Raw genomic sequence first — 18,515 nt, forward strand, 5'->3', positions numbered from 1 at the left:
TGGGAACTCTGACACCCTAAGTGGATGAGGAAGCAGTTACAGAAACATGTTGGATGGATATTAATTGGTGTCATTATGATCGGTACCGGTATTTGATAAATAATTGGTTATTCAGTAAGAACACGAGCCTCGCGCTCAGTAACGGACAAAGGCCACAAGGGGGCAAAATTGGCCAAGGCGGCACGATCACCCAAAAGGACGGCAGTGAAACTACCAGCACCAACAGGTAGTTGACAAAAACCATCGTTATTTATCAAATACCGGTAGCAGTAAATAAAGTATTCCATAAATGCTATTTATGAGGAAATATAACACACACAAAAAAAGAACACGGAATGTGAAAAGGAGACAGCACGGAGACAAATGAGATCAATGAAAGACAAGGCCCAGCAGGAGAACCTCAAATCAGCCACAAGAGATCATTGCAGAAGAAAGAAGCAGAAACATGGATTGGGATAATGCTAGAGTCATAAAACAGGAGAGCAACAGGCACCACTGCTGGATCAGGGAGGCCATAGAAATAAGAAAGCAAAGCCCGAGGGAGCGTACCGGCTCTCCCACACCTGGAGCTCCGTCCTCCATCCTCAAACTCTGACTGGTAAGTTGCACCTTGGTGACACCAGCTGACAAAACGCATCCACACAACACCATCCGTGCGACCTTCTGACGAAGACGAACGTTGAAATTGAAACATGTAAAGGTACGAACTAAGACAACATCTAAAATATTTGTGGGTCTATTGTAGAAGAAAAATCCTAACAATCACACACGTCTCGTCTGTGATTCCCAGTGTCACCATCCCGTCCAACTGAAATGCCTTTGGGATTTTTCCACTTACGCACATGGCAAGCAGGTGAATCTCCGTAAAGCAATCAAGGATTACTGTGACAACAAGGAGCCTGGAGGCCATGGACACTTTGAGGCTGCCTGACAGCAAATATATTTTATTATATAAATATACAGACACATTGACAGCAGTTGTGATATGATGACATTCACATTTTCTACAGACAATTTGATCAAGTCTTTCTTTTTTTCCACAGAAATGTATTGTGGGGCATTTTGCACTAACCAGCGAAACATTGATATTTTACAGATTCTCATTTCTGCTTTACACTTGTTTTTTTTTTTTTTTATCTCATAGTCCCACAGTTCAACACCAAAACCTGTTGCATATATACAAAGATAAGAACTTCATCACACATTTCAATCCACTGAGAGGCAAACCTGTTAATCATTAAGACCTCACGTGATTTAAAGTTGTTCATCAGGGAATGTTTCACAATCTCACAAAATTCAAATAAACAGCTATACCACCTCAAGCCATGAATCAGATGACATTTGCATTTGCGAACATGTCTTTGTAAACACATCACACACACACGCACACATGTAGGATGATCCACCAAAGTACACAAAACAAAGACAATGTGCAAGTTGAAGGTAAAAGAAAAAGATTGTCTCACGCTCTTTTTTAAAGGTAACTTAGTTTCAGCGGCCTAAGCCAGCTATTGTTCCAACGCAGCTTCACTTGCATCACTCCAAGAACCACTTGTATAGATCCTTGACAACTCTATACTCCTTCTTCTGACCCACGTAGCGACAGGCTTGGCAGATGGCCAGTGCGTACTCGTAGCGCTCGTCCCTGAAAGGCCGCTGCAGGGTGTAAAACTTCCACCACTCAAAGTATTTCATGTAGGCCACCAGGTCCGAGTCCAGGTTCTGCAGGAACTTGGCCAGCGCCGCCGCGTCGGGGAAATCCTCCGTGTGGATGAAGGACGTACCCGGAGCAAACTTCTCGTAGTTCCTCCTGGGCGGGCCCCAGACCACTGGCACGGTGCCGGCGGCCAGCGGCCCAGTGAAGGTCTCCGTGATGTAGTCAGTGTGCACCGAGCTCTCGAAGGAGAGGTAGAACTTGCAGCTGCCGACCACCGAGAAGTAACCGTCCCCCTTCAGCTGGTCAGAGGACTTCTGCAGGAGGTCCACCTTGATGTGCTTGGCCAGCTCCTTGAAGAACAAGTAGGACTTGTTGCTCTCTAGCTCGTTGGTGTCCAACAGCCAGCACACCGTGCGCTTCTTCTGTGGAAACTGGAAAGGGCTGTCAGTGGGCCTGCGCGCCGCCACCTTCCAGCGGACGTGGATGTCCGAGTCCTTCCTGTAGGTCAGCGTCAGGTTAAAGAGACTCTTGAGGCCCTCGATCCAGCGCGTGCGGCTCGGCGAGTCCATGTTGAGCCAGATCCACCTCTGGAACCTGGGCCTGGTCTTGGGGATGTTGGAGAGGTCGTCGCTGATGGCGCTGTGGTGGATGACCACGCCGCGGGCCTTGGAGTACTCCGACCTGTCGTCCGTCAGGCGGCAGTTGTCGATGTTAAACAGCCTCCTGCAGTCGGACAGCGGGAACTGCTTGTCGCCGGGCCAGAACCACAGGAGCACGACCGACTTGTTGGCCCCCGTCACTTCCGGCGAGACCGCGGGCGCGTCTGGCTGCGGCTGCGAGTGCTGGGACTGGCGCGCCCAGTGGGACGGGGGCGGGTGGCACGGAGACGACGGCAGCGACTTGAAGTACATCAGAAACATCACCGTGAACGCGCCGACGAAGAGGACCACCATCATGGCGACGCGTAAAACGTTGAAAGGGGCTGACGACACCATGGCGCACCTGTCACAGCCCCGGAGAGGAGGTGGGGGAGGGGGAGGCAGTGTTAGTGATACGCTTTTAAACAGCCCAAGACGACTTTTATTTTTCAAACGGCTTCAAAATTATAAAGAAAAATGTTGGTATAAATAAATAAACACATACATCCAAGTGAGTTCAGGAATCGTGACTTACTTGAGGCGAGCAGCAGCTGTAATGATCTGGTGTCGGACCCACACGGCAGGTCGGACGAAGGCGGCCACGCCTCCTAATTATCTTATTCAATCAGTTGTCAGCAGTGGTGGAGCAGATCTGGGAGCGCCACCACTCACCTTGTAGCAGACAGTCAGTGTGTGCGATGGGCGTGTGCTTTAGGCTTGGGGAAGAGAGCCCCCTTTTAAGGTCGCCGTCAACAAGAGGAAGTCCAGCAGCTTTGACAACCGCTCCGACTAACTTTCTCTTGCGCTCATGCGCTGAATTGAACACACTGGGCCTTCTTCACCTCGCTCGCCCATCGCCTTTGCACAGCCAAGGGAGAAGGTTTTGTTTTAGTTCACTAGCAAAAGTATTAACATTCTGTACTTTTATTTATTTATTTATTTATTTATTTATTTTTTGTTTGTGGATTATTTAAAATTTGATGGGTGGGACATAAAATGTCCTCCAAATCTGGAATGACCCAAAATCAAATAACCAAGAATACTGTGGTGAAAGTAACTCCTTTACTTAAGCAAAAGTAAGAAAATGTTGTTGTTTTTTGTCATTTAGAAACAATACATTAGTTAATAATTTTTCAAAAAATATTAAGGAGTCTTCCTCTAAAATATCACCCACTTTTATTTTGAACTACACAACAGCAGAATTCATAATAGTTCCACTTCAAACAACAACAATACGATAATTAAACCTGCAAGCAGGGTTGGCGGGACTGAGCCCACCCCATGGACTTGCGGCTGACAAACTGGCATCACTTTCAGAAAAGATGTATAAACCAGTACATAAGTCTAAGTAAAAGATTTCAATAATATGAATACTCAACAATTGCGTATTGACAGTGTAAAAGTGTAAAGGACGAACTGAAACAGTGATTAGCACGCCGACCCCCAATGGCCCCCGACCTCTACCGACGCCGCCCCCCCGACATCTGCCGACTCTGGAAGAAGTCTAAATAATCATAAGCCTGTGTGTGCAAATGATGCAGATTTTTCACCTCCATTTTTTTTTTTTTTTTTGGATGAGGCTGTCAAATGTAAATTTTAGGCCTTGATGAGACAATCACGTGGGTGTTTGAATGAGCTCCGCTTTTGCAACCTCGGAAACGAACGCTATGAACCCGGTCATTTCTGCGTCTACATGAAATGGGCTGGATAGTAAAGACTTAAAGTGGGGGAACAGAATGTCCAATTTGTGACACATGAATACCCTGTCTACAGGCAGAACATGATCAAAGCAGCATTTTGACGGTAGGAAAGCCTGAGTCAACATGTACACAAAGATTCACATGCCTATACAAATTAACCTTACATACATATTTCCTTAGTTGCAGTCAGGAGAATTGTGAATGCCTTAAAGGGAGTGAGTACTGAGGGCTGAGCTGCAGTTATGGGGTGTTGTCCAATCACAAGTCAGCATTTATGACTGTCATGTTTTAAAAGCCTTTGATCATGTTCAGCCTGCCAGTTGAGAAAAAAAAAAAAAAAAGTTATGCAGTCAGTGTTCTGCATTGTGGATCTTTCATGCTCAAAGCCGATCCAACGTTCTAACTACAGCGCCTTGCAAAAGTATTCAACCCCCCTTTGCTTTTATCTATTTTGTTAGATTTCAGCCTGTAATTTAAATGTTTTTCATCTGAATATTTCGTGAGATGAATCTGCAACAAAGTAATCTAAGTCGGTGAAGTGAAATGAGAAAAAAATATTTAAAAGAATAATTTAAAGAAATAAAAAAGTGGCATGTGCATATGTATTCGCCCCCTTTGCTATGAAGCCCCTTAAAAAGTGCTGGTGCAATCCATTACCTTCACAAGTCACAGAATTAGTTCAATGAAGTCCACTTGTGTTCAATCTAAGTGTCACATGATGTGTCAGTATAAACACACCTTCTCTGAGCAACTCTATTTAGCAAGAAGAATCACATCATGAAGACCAAGGAGCTCTCCAAACAAGTCAGGGACAAAGTTATAGAGAGATACAAGTCAGGACTGGGTTACAAAAAAATATCTACATATTTGATGATCCCCCGGAGCACCATCAAATCTATAATCGCCAAATGGAAACAACACGGGACCACAACAAACCTGCCAAGACAGGACTGACCACCAAAACTCACAGACCGGGCAAAGAGGACATTGATCAGAGAGGCAACACAGAGATCAAAGGTAACCCTGAAGGAGCTGCAGAGTTCTACAGCAAACACAGGTGTGTCTTTCCTTAGAAACACAATAAGCCGTACACTCCATAGAGCTGGGCTTTATGGAAGAGTGGCCAGTGAATACCTGTCAGTGTTAAAAATAAGAAGGCACGTTTTGAATTTGCTGAATTTGCCAAAAAGCATGTGGACAACCCCCTAAATGTATGGCGGAAGGTGATCTGGTCAGATGAGACTAAAATTGAACTTTTTGGCCACAAAGGGAAATGCTATGTCTGGCAGCAACCCAACACTTCCCATCACCCCAAGAACACTGTCCCCACAGTGAAACATGGTGGTGGCAGCATCATGTTACGGGGATGTTTTGCAGCAGCAGGGACGGGGAAATTGATCCGCATAGAGAGGAAGATGGATGGTGCTAAATACAGGGACATTCTGGAGAAAAACCTGTTTCAGTCCACCTGTGATTTGCGACTGGGACAGAGGTTCACTTTCCAGCAGGACAAAGACCCGAAGCATACTGCTAAAGCTACGCATGAATGGTTTAAGGAGAAGAAGTTAAATGTGCTAGAATGGCCTTGTTACGGGCCCCAAAACAAGAAATGGCTCGGGGGACCCGTTGCATATAAGGAGACAGACCAGACCGCAATTTGTTTACGCAAAGTATTTTATTTGTATTTAAAAACCCCAACCCCCTGGACAGGTGAAAAGTGTCAACTCAGAAAACCAAAAAGGGCTGTGGGCGCCGGCCAAAAGAAACAAAAGAGGAAAAACGGACAAGGCCAGCACACACAGGGCCGTAGGACCCCGTCCGAGTGCCGACTATTCAGTTTAACCTGAAGAATCTCAAAACCTGCAACAAAGTTAAACAAAACCCGAAAACAGGACTACCGGTACAGCTACAACCCAAACTAACACAAAAAAAGAACACATGGGTCCTATTAACCCAAGTGTGTGATCACCTGTCGGTGGGGAGAAGAGGGAAAAAAGATTAAATTAACAGAACAAAAATACGTGCGACCTGGACGCCTCCGATGGTCGCGGCGTGCGCCCGACCAAATGGTGAGATGCGTTCCTGAATGGGAGAGGAAGAGAGAGCGATCCCGCCCTGCTCTCGCTCCTTTTATAGTTCCGTCCTGAGCACCAATTGCACGCTGGTGCTCACTGGGACTGGGGAGGAGCGAACAGGGAAGGAGTGGTCGGGCTGCACGTAACAGGCCTAGTCAAAGCCCGGACATCAATCCGATTGAAAATCTCTGGTTCGACTTGAAGACTGCCGTTCACAAGCGGAAACCATCCAACTTGGAGGAGCTGGAGACGGTTTGCCATGAGGAATGGGCAAAAATCCCAGTTGAAAGATGTGGCAAGCTCATAGAGACCTATCAGAAGAGACTTACAGCAGTAATTGCTGCAAAAGGTGGCTCTAAAAAGTGCTGACTTCAGGGGGGTGAATACATATGCACATGCCAATTTCCATTTTTTTATTTCTTTAAATTATTCTTTTATATATTTTTTTCTCATTTCACTTCACCAACTTAGATTACTTTGTGCAGATCCATCTCACGAAATATTCAGATGAAAAACATTTAAATTACAGGCTGAAATCTAACAAAATAGATAAAAGCAAAGGGGGGTTGAATACTTTTGCAAGGCGCTGTATATCCATAAATATGAAGAATTATGATTTAGAGGCTGGTAAACATTGTTTATTGTCTTATACTTTTTTCAGTGCATAAAATTGTAAAATTGGAGACATCAGAAAAAAAAGTGCAATTGCCTGCGATATATTCATATTCAGTTCAAAAACGAACAGTACATTTTTGGGCGATATTAAACAACTTGAAATATGTCACCCCTTGCTTGTCGTATCAAATAAATTAGAGCGTACGCGACGTAGAGCTTGATGAGACGAACGCGTGGTTGTTTGTTGCACGTCTATGCGACATTCCTAGGGGGCGCTACGGCCATTAAAGTTTCTTTCTCATGTCTCGGTTGTTGAAACCTGGGAAACAAATGCTTCCAACTCGGCCATTTCTACATCTACAGGAAAGATATTGGCATCATCGTTTAGCTAAGGTCTTCAGGAATCTAACTGTGTAACTTTTATCCAAGCGTGAACAAGGGTGTAGGCGTTGCCAGTGAATGAACGGACAGTCAGACTTAGGGGCGTTTCAAACAAGTTGAACTATCTCATTTTCTGTATGTCGTATCCAAAAAGTTAGAGCGTACACGACATAGAGCTTGATGAGGCGAACGCGTGGGTTTTTGTTGCACGTCGATGGGACTTTCCTAGGGGGCGCTATGGCCATTAAAGTTTTTTTCTCATGTCTCGGTTTTTGAAACCTGGGAAACAAATGCTTCCAACTCGGCCATTTCTGCATCTACAGGAAATATAGTGGCATCAAAGTTTAGCCAAGGTCTTCAGGAATCTAACCGTGTACACAAACCTGAAAAACCTACTTAACTAGAGACAACGCCCTGTTGCTTCCAACCTCTGACCAGCAAAGGAGAGAGAAAGAGAGAGAGAGAGAGAGAGTGTGTGAGAGAGAGAGAGAGAGAGATGGCAACTTGTGCACGTGCACAGAAATATAGATATAAATGAGTTTTGGCCTCTGTGATTAATATTCACCCTGTTATTGCTCGGCGATTCTTTTAAACGCGTGAAGTATATATATACATATATATATATACACGTATATATGTATATATATATATATGTGTATACATATATATACGTATATATACATATATATACATATATAGATGCAAAGGCATAACAAAGGCAGCAACAGCCACAAAGAAAGGAAGGGAGGAAGTTTTGTTGGGGGAAAGTTCCCATTTGTCTTGTCACTGTAGCCGTATGAGGAGCGCTGCAGTGTTTACAACCACAGGGTTTTTAATGTATGGAGCTCGTCAGTGTGGATGACACCGCTGACCCAAAAAAAGAAACAAACCGTCAAATTCATGAAAATGAAAGTTTTAATAAAGACCCGAGAAGTGAACGTCAATCAGGTTCCAGTTAATGCAGTTCTGAAAAACAATAATCCTATGATGTTTGACAGGTCTTTCCCCCCCGAGGCTATTTTAACCTGTAACCTTATACTATGCATTAATATTCATCATTTATACATGTGAAAGCTTTTTATCGTGACCATCTTTTTTGAAAACGCTGTGACGCTATTTTGACTCCTAGCATTTCAAAATAACAGGAAGAGAGCCAAGAAAAACCCAAACCATCAGCTGTTCAGGAGTGACGTGTCTTTAATGAGTAAAACAAGAGGTGTACTCGTACAACAGGTGAAGACAATGCAAGCCGGGTGGTGGTGTGTGGGGGGGTGAGGATAGGGGGGGTGAGGCTGAGTACAAATGTAAGAAAAAGGCCAATAAAAGTCGACACATTCTACAGCAGGCACTCTCTATATATTGTACCTCTTGATTAACACAAGTCATTTTTCTTTTTTTTTTTAACGCTGCAAGGTTCTCTGGCGTGCGCGCGCGCGCACACACACACACACACACACACACACACACACACACACACACACACACACACACAGGGGTATGATAAAAGGCATCTCAAGGGGCACAAACTGAAAGCATGCGACACAGCGATGCAGGCACTCACAACAGCTTTTTTGCTTCCTCTATGATATAATGCCACAGGTATTTTCACAGTGATATACTGTACAGTGTTAACAGCGCCACCTTACCACAGCCTTTTCTTTTTTTTAAAGACTCTTGAGTGGCGATTCCTTACGCAGACATGATGCAAAAAAGAAAAAGACACACCGAGAGGAGAGTTGCTCCGCCCTCCCGGGGTGACTGATATTAAGCTTCATGCCGTTTTTATGCCAAACGTGTCGCTGCAGCCTTCAATCGCAGTCCCATAAACACCCGAAGCTCGCCACACAATTGTAAAAAAAAACAACAACCCACAAGTCAGGTTTCCAAGCAACATGACAATGGTTTCGCTATGGGAAGAAAAACAACATTTGCATGGATTTCGTGACTGGGTGGAAGAACCATGAGCCTGACAACGGCCGACTGTCAACACTATTATTCCAGGGCTTCTACAGACACAGTCAACGACTCAATATATTAGCTGTAAAATGATTCAAGAAATATTGACTGAGCTGTTCAAACAAAAACATTAACAAGAGAGTTTGGAGTAAGGAAGAGACACTAACAACTGGGTTGGATGAGGAGTCTTTCAATCAGTGACAGAGGCTTTGCCGCGTCCAGTTCTTCCTCCACAGTTGGGCCACGTCCTCGTTAGCCGCCGCCCCCCCCCCGACCCCATGCTCGTGGTTGGTGCCTGGGCTCCTCCACACGTCACGCTGCTGCACGTCGCCTCTTGTCCAGAGACACACTGAGGGAGCGTCCCGCCTCATGCAAGGGGAAAACCAGCCGACCATTTCACACCACCGAGTTCCTCTTCCTGTCGTCTCTGGGTTTGGGCGCAAGGTGAGAAAAAGGAGAATTTGCTGCTTTCACATCATCAAGCAAGTGCGAGGGATTGCCGGCACTAAGCAAGGACAGTCAACTTGTTTGTTGGGACACCACTTGTGTTTTTTTTTGTTTTTTTTGGCTTGCTTCAGTAGCAGCAGCTATCTGGGTTTCACTGCATTCAGCAAATAAAGCAGACGGCAAATAGACCAGACGACTTTCTTTACATGTAACAAGGCCGCAGGTACCAGAGCAGGGGCTGCGCTAAAAGACTCTCGAAAAAAAAAGAACAGGTTGAAGAAAATATAAAAGAGTTGTAAAGAAAAATTGTTGCTGGGAGAAAAAAGCAATTAGGTCATGCTGGCGGTATTTGCAGTTCCACGGGGGGAAAAAAAACAAAGAAATAGCAAAGGTTGGTGGGATTTTTCACATTAAAAGACCAAGGAATAGCACCAATAATAGGCGGGGATGGCATGCAATTGACACTGAACGTTACACCACAAGGAAAATATCAAGCTGGCAGTAATGAAATCCAACTAGTCCAATTGAATAGCCAGACACTAGCACAATCAACTCCAACTTAGGCCTCCAGTTTCCAAATGCTTTGTGGTAAATCTCTCTCTTTTTTTTTTTTTTTTTTTTTTTTTTTTTAAGTGTGATGAAGTACCAGGACACAAATAGCATAATATGTTGGACTTAAGAGTTTAAATTGATCCGCAACCATCTTCATCCATTCATGCAAGAAAGGATCAACTTCATCGGGATGGTACAGTTCTCTCATCCTCTCACTCAGATGGGGACCGTCGCCCTGCTACTTACTTCGCTGCTGCTTCTTGCAGTTCCGAATCCAGCCTTGATTTAGCGTGGAGTGGAATGGCAGAGAGCAAAGTTAGTGAGGGAAGTGAACACGTGAGAAGGGCTGCATATTTGCAACTACTGTGTGGCCGAATTCTAGACATTGCCGTGGCTTTGTGTGGGACCGGTGGGACGGAAAAACCGAGATGACTGAGATATAACCCGCAACGTTCTTGTGGGAACCGTTGTGCGTGTTGGTGATTGTAATTGTGAATGAGCATTTCCCCCGGGGCTAAAACCACAATACTGACTACCGCGAACATGCCATGCCTGAGGACTTAGCAGGAGTGTCAAACTGGTTTTGTAAGTCAGCAACAACAACCCTGTTGGTATTCAAGGAGGATTTGTATACTGGGATGAGAGAACAGTATTTACTGACTCAATAATTCCAGTGTATCTGTTTTAACCTTGTTTCAACTTGTACAAATGGCATAAAGCTCTAATCCAATCTAGTCTGTACTGAGGTCCTCGTGGGTTGAAAAGGATGAGTTGCATGAAACACATCAGGTTACTAAATCCAGTACGTCTGCCTTTAGTCTTGAGTTGGCACACTAATACGACAATGATATCACTGAGAGTTAGGGAATCCTGTTGCAGGAGGACCCGACACACCTTAATGCTCCTGTGTCTTTGTGGTGAAGACACAGCAAAACACAATAGAACAGGGACACTGAGACAGTGTACAGTTCAAACATGTAGAGACGGTTAAGCGTCCTGTTTTTTGGTAATCCGTCATTAGTTTCTTTTTCGTTATTTGCTGTCCTATTTGTTTTGTTAACACTCAGTCCGGATACCTGTGTTTGTCTGCTCATTGTCCCCAGACCACAACGACTGCACATAAAGGCAGCAGGATGAAACTCTTTACAGTGACGGGACGGTGCTCCATGCAGCCAGGAGATCTCACTCTCTCCCTCTCTCTCTCTCTCTCTCTCTCTCTCTCTCTCTCTTTCTCTCTCTCTCTCTCTGTCACTCTCTCTCTCTCCCTCTCTCGCACTCTCTCTCTCTCTCTGTCACACTCTCTCTCTCTCTCTCTCTCTCTCTCTCTCTCTCTCTCTCTCTCTCTCTCTCTCTCTCTCTCTCTCTCTCTCTCTCTCTCTCAGGGTGTGGGGAGGTAGTTGGAGAATTACTAGTGGAGGACGGAAGCACATGTTGGTGATGGGCGCACGACGCACTATGAAGTGTTTTATTTCGCAAATTTAAATCACTCTCAAAACATTGCAGTTGATGAGCAGCCAAACAAAAAATTAGGCATCAATTAATTTCTACAAAATGTCAGTTTACATAGCTTTGTGCTTTGTTTTTTCTTTCTGAAAACCTGTTTGCACAACAGCAGTGTGTTGAACACCCAATGTTCTTTTTACAGACCTGACCAACTGGTTTTAGCTGTCATAAGTCAAAACCGGATTGTCAGCCACAGTCATGCATTCGAACCCGAGCTATCCTCACATGGAAAAAAAAAGAAAAGAAAAGAAAAAATGCTTTTCCAGGGTGAAAAGGATTTGTTTTTGTTTGAGATTTTCCCCAAAAAGTGTAAAAGTTTGAGAGTGAGTGCAGCGCCGGGAAGACTCACCGGACGATGCTGGGCGGAATGTGCACATAATCCAGCGGGATGATTTCCCCGAGGCCCTGCAGGCTGCTCACATACTTGATTTTACTGCAGAACTTTGAACTGTGGGAGAGAAGTGTTCATGAGGGCAGTCAGTCGGTTTCAGGTGGAAAAAACAACGAGCAAACACACAATCGCTTAATTACCACATGAAAAGACACCAAGGAATCAGCGTTGACTGAAACCAGACTGCTAGCTGCTGCTCATTGCTCGGGCGCAGCCAATAGGAAGGACTTTATATGTAAAAAAGAAAATAAAGCACATGGAGGTACTAGAATAGAATAGAATAGAATAGAATGGAAGGCTTTATTAATCCCACAGGGGGGACATTTGCATCATTACAGCAACAATGATATGGTGCAAAAAAAGGAAAATTGTATTCATTGAAAAAGAAATAAGGCAAGAACCCTTAAAGAGCACACAGTCAGTCAGTGGCAGTATCGCTATCACTTGGGCTGTAGCGTCGCAGTATCTCATTGCACCCTGCACAATAAGTTCAACAGGCACGGGGACGTGACGCAGTAACGTGAGCAACGTGGGCCCTTTCCAGATTTATTGTCCTTTGGCTAGTGCCGGGTTTCACTGTGCTAGGTGTGAAGTGCAGCAGCGACGCTCTGACCTGATGAAGGGCCTGGTGACTCCCAGCAACGTCCGTATGAACCAGGAGGGATGGACGATGATGAACATCTTCAGGTTTTTCTTCAGTCTGTTTCAGGAGAAGGGAGAGAAAGTAGGTCGGTTTTTTTTTGTTGCTACAGTGCCACCTGCTGAACACCCGTAAAACCACCACTACATCAGCATCCCACTCAAATGCGACTTTTTGCCAAGCAATTTAGACTTTTAAGCTTAATTAGGCCTGAAAGTCTAATACTAAAGTTTCAAGCCTCAATGTTGGTCTTGAAGAAAGGAACGCATGGATCCCACGTCCCATGTCTCTACGACCCCATGACCACTAGGACCTCCTTTTTTGCCTGGAGGTGGCGCTATGGAGCACCTAGAATTTTTGCATTTTATAAAACATTTCACTGGTCCTGACCTGCAATTTTGCTGATTTCTGAGTATGTTAAGGGGGTCAAAATGAGGTGTAAAGGTGTAAAGATAATATTAGTATACACTGTAAAAATAATAGGTCTTTCTCCCTTACACAAGACTGACTCTCTTGAGCCAAGCTTTCGTCGAGCTCAGCCCCATTTACAATTTGGTTTGGGTTCGGGTTACACTTAGGGGTTCTGGCATTGAAGCAAAAAAACAACAACATAAAAATCAAAAAGGCAAGGGGTCTTGCGGGTCTGCAGATATTCACTGTCCGAAGAGGAGGCTGTTGTGATTGGACGGTGGCAAAAAAAAAAGGTTTTGATGCCGAACATCACCTCCTGTCAATCATTTGGTAGCACTTCTTCAGCCAGGTGAAGCCGGGCATCCTCCGGCGAGGTGTGGCGCCGTTCAGGTAAACGATCATGTAATCCTCGGCCACCATGAGCTCCAGGGTGCTGATGACGTACCTGCAGAGAGGAGACAACTAGGGGGGTTATTGTTTGTTCCACTTCACTGCTGCCATTGCCTCCATACTGCAGTTGTCAGTGATAGATTAGTGTGAAAGTCACATCTGCCCTCTTGCAGTTTGGCCACAGCTATAAACGCTCACAGATAAGGAAATGCACACACTAAAGACATAAAGGCTCGCAGATAATAAAATGAATACAATAAGGGCTCTCAAGTGGGTGTGGTGACCACTGAGGCCTTGCGGCTCCACTCACAAGAAGAGATTTTCCATCACGTAGTTGTAATTGTCGCAGTTGCTGTCTGGCAGGAAGCAGGCTGCAAACACGATGATGGCGTTGTGTTCAGCGTAGTAACCTGAGAATGACGACACAGTCACAGTCAGTGGTGGAGACGTCCGGCAAACACCTGACACTTTGGGAGCTTTCAGTTAGAACTTTGGAAGTTTACATTGCTAGAAAAAAAAGAAATAAAATAAAAACAACAGCAATGAAACCAGTTTCATGGAGGAAATCATAATTTTGTTCATTTTATGAACTGAACATGTGTGTGTCTTCTGTGCACTTTCCGGTATGTGATCAATAAATACATAGAAAGGACAAAAGCAGGGAAGAAAAGTAAAAACGTGAGCGGCCAATGACCTCCAGGGAAAAAGGCTGCAGCAGCTTCAATGGTTGGTGTCTACAAACCTCCGTGAGAAACGACTCTCTTGTAAGGCTCGATGCTGGTCATGTCGATGCGATGCTCCTGCTCTCCAATCAGAACGCTCCTCCACGGAGGACGGCTGCCCTCGGCCGCTCTGGCACCCTGCTCGCACTCCGAGTCAGAGTCTACAGCAGGGTGAGGGAAACAAACACCACAGAGAAAACACTCACACACACTTATTGAAGAAGACGGCTCAAGAATACGCACATGTGCCAATGAGAATACAGCACCCCCTAGTGCTGCATCAAAGTAACACAGGTTGACTAGATTTAAAAAAAGAAAAAGAAAATACCTTTAAAAACCCTTCCACAGTTGGATGGAGGAAAAATGGAGGAAAAAAATATGGAGGAAATACAGCTATTTTATGACTGGATGACTATTAATATCTCTTCTTCAAGTTTGGCAGGCCGGATTAAGAAGCTCAACGGACAGCATATGGCCCCTGGGCCATATTTTGTCCACGCCTGTTCCACACTTGAATTTTGTCCAAACGGTGAGTGCATGTGGGAGACCAACAAAGGTCTTAGGAGAGTTTCAGCAGGAAGCTGAGCCTCTGTGAGCCTCTGTGTTTGTTCAGGGAGGCTGTAAAGAGAGGGCTACTTCCCCAGATTCAGCATTAAAAAAAAAAAAAAAAGAATGATAATGCAGATGTGAAGATGGGCCTTTCAATGACACCATGAGGAGCTCTTCTCACCAGGGGAGTCTTCCTCATCCGGGGTGTCCAGTTCGTCCACGCTGACGTCCAGGTCGTCGCCTGTGTCCAGGGCGTCGTCCTCCGTGTCCAGGGCGTCTTCGGAGAGGACGGAGCCCTCGCTGCGGTCCAGGGACACATCCATCGCCGGAGCCGTCAACTTTCTCCTCTGGCTGGACGCAGCTGACAGCTCGGCAGACGAGTGTGGATCTGTTGAAGGAGACACGCTGCTGGAATGGTGTTTCCTCTGCGCTTTCAAGCAGGTCTCACCAAAACCCATCCATCCATCCATCCATCCATCCATCTTCAACACCCGCTTCCTCCTGCTCTCCTGGTCTTGGGGGTCTGCTGGAGCCTCTTTCAGCTGTCATAGTGTGAAGGCAGGGTGATACCCTGGACCAGTGTGCACTTTATGAGGGCCACATAGAGACACACAACCATTCACACTCACACAGACGCCTATGGAAAATTTTGAGTTTCTAATTCACCACCCATGCATGTTTTGGAAGGTGGGAGGAAGCTGGAGAACATGGAGAGAACCCAGCAGACACAGGGAGAACATGCAAACGACCACAATGAAAGGTCCCCGAAAGATCCTAGGAATCAAACCCACAACCTTCATGCTATGAGGCAGCATCGCTAAGCTAACGACCGCACCACTGTGTCCCACCAAATCCCACGTAGACATTTTCTCTTCCAGCTCCTGATAGCATGAACACTCAGACAACAGAGAAACCTTTGCTCGGTTCTTTAAAAAACAAAAAAAAAAAAAAGAGTAAAAAAATCCTGACTTTGAAGGGCGGACAGTGAAAACAACACTTTGTTGACTGTGTTGCTTTTGTTCACTTGCCTTCTTGGTTGTCCATCTCGTCTGCCGCTTCCTCACCGCAGCCTGTTTTCAGCATCATCCCTGATGCGCCCTGGTCCTGCTGGGACTGTCTGCTCACACAAACACAAACACAATAGTAAGACGAAACATAAACGACGAGGGGTATGGTCACAGTCAGCACCGGCACGGCGACGCATAGCAACGGGCTGAACCAGAAGACCAGGACGGTCATGGACAAAGAAGAGGAACCGTGCGGCTCCTCGTCATCAGACAAGCGGAAAATCCGACCAGGGAGATTTACAAGGAGGGAGAAGAGCGGAGAGAAGAGAAAGCAACTCACTGCTTTGTTGGTTCCCCGTCTGCACGTGTGGGCTGTGGAGACAATGGTGAGCAGTGTTGCTACCCCACCACCACCACCACCACCACCACCCCGCTCCCCCCGGCCCAAACCAAGCCCCTCTGATTAACATAAGGCCACACAATAGAGAGAAAGTGGAACGCCTGAATACAGCCGTGGAGGGAGACGCCGCATTCCATCCTTCACCTCCGTCACTTCATTCGAGGGAGAGAAAAGTGACTGAAGCACTTTATGAACAAGTCACATGATCACTCGAGCACAGAGACGGCGGTGGTGCTCCACTGACAATGGAGAAGAAGACGGGGGCCGGCATTTCTAACGAGGTGGGACATGTGAAATTCACAGTTGCACCGTGATATAACAGCAAATACGTAGTGAATAATATGTTCATATACAAACACATACGACATGTGCATATTGTATATATATGTGTATTCCTTTTTGGTAAAATATACAGGCTGTGGGCGAGAAAAAGTGAAAAAGAAAAGAAAAGATCCGTGATGATTTTGTTTCAATGAATGTCTGCCGCCGCCGTGTGGTTAAGAAGAGAAGTGCATGTCCCTTTCCCCTAAAAAGGACTGATAAAGGTACACGTGGAATCACCTCTTTAGACCAGGCGAGGGCAAACTCAGGTTGTGAAATGTGACAGAGGGGCCGGAGCAGCAGCAGATGGATGGAGTGTGTTGGTGAGACACCTCATAGTTAGAAAAATATATCATGGAATATGTAGAAAACATGTTGCTTAAATGTCAATAGAAAATTAACATTAAACTAAATCTGTCTTTGAAGCCCCACTGTATTTAGCTCTTTATTGAAATGACTCTTAAAACACTGAAAGAATGGATGAAACACAGCTATTTTATTACCTACTTGCTGACTTTTACAATAATTACTTCACGTTTGGCAGGCCGGATTGAAAATCTTAACGGGCTGCCTATGGCCCCCGGGCCGTAGTTTGCCCATCCCTGCTTTAGACCGTGTAAAATATATTCATAGATACTCCATATTTGATTAATATTTATTCAAGTTACCAATATTGTATATGAACACACCATATACCACACTATATCTCCGTAGTGTTACACAAGCTGAATTTCCTCCGACGGAAAGCTCACCTTTCCAGGAGAAAGTGAAGATATTCCTCAGGCACGTACTGAGCGTGATCTCCTCTCTGGGGTTGGACCTCCGGTCGGCTCGGCTGTCCGTCGTACTGGTAAGGCTCACAGTGGCCGTGACCTTCAGCATGACCCTGCGACAGCGTGGAGTCTGAGCCAGCACCATACTGGCACTGACCTTCAGCCACGTACGTGGACTTGGAACCAGGGCCGAGGTCCGAGCTGTATCCGGCATCAGCCGCGGGCTTATAGAAGCTCTCCGCCTGCTGCTCACACCTGAGGTGCACGGCCGAGGCGTCGGTGGTGAACTCAGCGTAGACGTCTGTGGGGTCTGGCGGGCCGTCCCGTTTGGAGTCCAAGCAGTGGGAAGTCAGGCTCTCAGTTCTTTGGTCGATGTGGTGGTAGTTGTAGCCGTACTGGGTTTGACCCTGAGTTCCTTCAGGACTTGCTGTCCACTGGAATGCAGCACTCTGATTGGCTGGCTGGGGGGAGGGCTGTGAGGTTGCGTCCCGGTACCTTAATTTTGCAAAGGGAAATTCAGACAAGGAAAATCTAAAACTCATCTGTGTCTACGTGGTATGCACAGACAACATGCTCTTCAAACTCATCAGTAGAATTCAGGTCTGACATCAAGCAGTCACACTTCAAGGCAATATTTTTAAGATGGAGTTAATAAATGCAATCCAAATAAAGTTGCATTTTGTAAGAAAAAAGAAAGGGACTCTATGAAAAATAATGAATTGCCTAAAACATGAATAGATATACATACATACAGATATTTAACATAAAAACAGGATTGCGGTTGAACTTTATACGTTTTTACTAAACTACTCATGTCGTGAATAGCCACAGAATATCATCATATCTTATCTATATCTATATGTTATTTTCCCCTAGACTAGCATATATACACTAGCAATTCTAAGACACATGCCATGCAGTTACTTTGACATAATAATAATAATATAATAAGGGGGTTAAAAAAAAAAAGTTATTTCAAATGCAGCCTTCCTGCCATAATCCTTCTGATCTACAGGTGGTGGTAAAGTGTCAGAAATTGCTGCAAGTCTAACACTGCTGATGGCAAACATGGCTGGTATGGTAATCATCAGTGAGTGTTGGGTGCAAATGTTGCAAATGCAAATTTGCAAATTACAAATGTTTTATGAGGAGGGAATTGTATGGTGCATGTGTGCGTTCATTCTCAGGAGCACACACAGTGTGTTTATATGTCTCAGCAGTATGCAAAATTACTGTAGGAGTTGTAAACACCTGCCCCCCGTCCCCCCGTTCCCCCCGTCCCCCCCGCCAAAAAAAGTATATTTAAACAACAGTAACACAACTGAGACATAAATATCTTATGAACTCATCCCTGATGTAACGTTAAACTTGTGTGAACATATCTGAC

At 45.2% G+C, this 18,515-nt stretch overlaps 2 protein-coding genes across 3 annotated transcripts in view; both read right to left on the reverse strand.

Annotated features, from left to right (window-relative positions):
* Positions 1–911: 911 nt before the first annotated feature.
* Positions 912–2,881, reverse strand: LOC142902248 (4-galactosyl-N-acetylglucosaminide 3-alpha-L-fucosyltransferase 9-like). Its single transcript, XM_076047151.1, has 2 exons — positions 2,831–2,881; positions 912–2,659 (listed from the first exon to the last, which is right to left on the reverse strand). Exon 2 carries the CDS (start codon positions 2,650–2,652, stop codon positions 1,537–1,539), a length of 1,116 nt encoding a protein of 371 aa, XP_075903266.1. The 5' UTR covers positions 2,653–2,659; positions 2,831–2,881; the 3' UTR covers positions 912–1,536.
* Positions 2,882–8,240: 5,359 nt separating this feature from the next.
* The window catches only part of LOC142902221 (uncharacterized), a 40,038-nt gene continuing 29,763 nt past the window's right edge, over positions 8,241–18,515 (reverse strand). The window contains exons 10-19 of one of the 2 annotated variants that reach the window (XM_076047107.1): positions 17,108–17,623; positions 15,656–15,744; positions 14,809–15,015; positions 14,099–14,239; positions 13,667–13,766; positions 13,280–13,411; positions 12,529–12,615; positions 11,874–11,972; positions 10,268–10,300; positions 8,241–9,449 (exon numbers count right to left, since the gene is read on the reverse strand). In XM_076047107.1, coding sequence (XP_075903222.1) covers positions 9,419–9,449; positions 10,268–10,300; positions 11,874–11,972; positions 12,529–12,615; positions 13,280–13,411; positions 13,667–13,766; positions 14,099–14,239; positions 14,809–15,015; positions 15,656–15,744; positions 17,108–17,623 — 1,435 coding nt within the window. In that variant the 3' untranslated portion in view covers positions 8,241–9,418. The remainder of the gene's footprint in view (positions 9,450–10,267; positions 10,301–11,873; positions 11,973–12,528; positions 12,616–13,279; positions 13,412–13,666; positions 13,767–14,098; positions 14,240–14,808; positions 15,016–15,655; positions 15,745–17,107; positions 17,624–18,515) is intronic. The other variant, XM_076047109.1, reaches the window with a different exon arrangement.

This window comes from Nelusetta ayraudi, unplaced genomic scaffold (genome assembly GCF_046127955.1).
Source record: "Nelusetta ayraudi isolate G7.1 ecotype Tasmania unplaced genomic scaffold, CSIRO-AGI_Nayr_v1 ptg000092l, whole genome shotgun sequence".
NCBI lineage: Eukaryota > Metazoa > Chordata > Actinopteri > Tetraodontiformes > Monacanthidae > Nelusetta > Nelusetta ayraudi.

Excerpts from the sequence above, each read along its gene's own strand:
- LOC142902248 (XM_076047151.1), bottom strand. The coding sequence starts at position 2,652 with ATGGTGTCGTCAGCCCCTTTCAACGTTTTACGCGTCGCCATGATGGTG.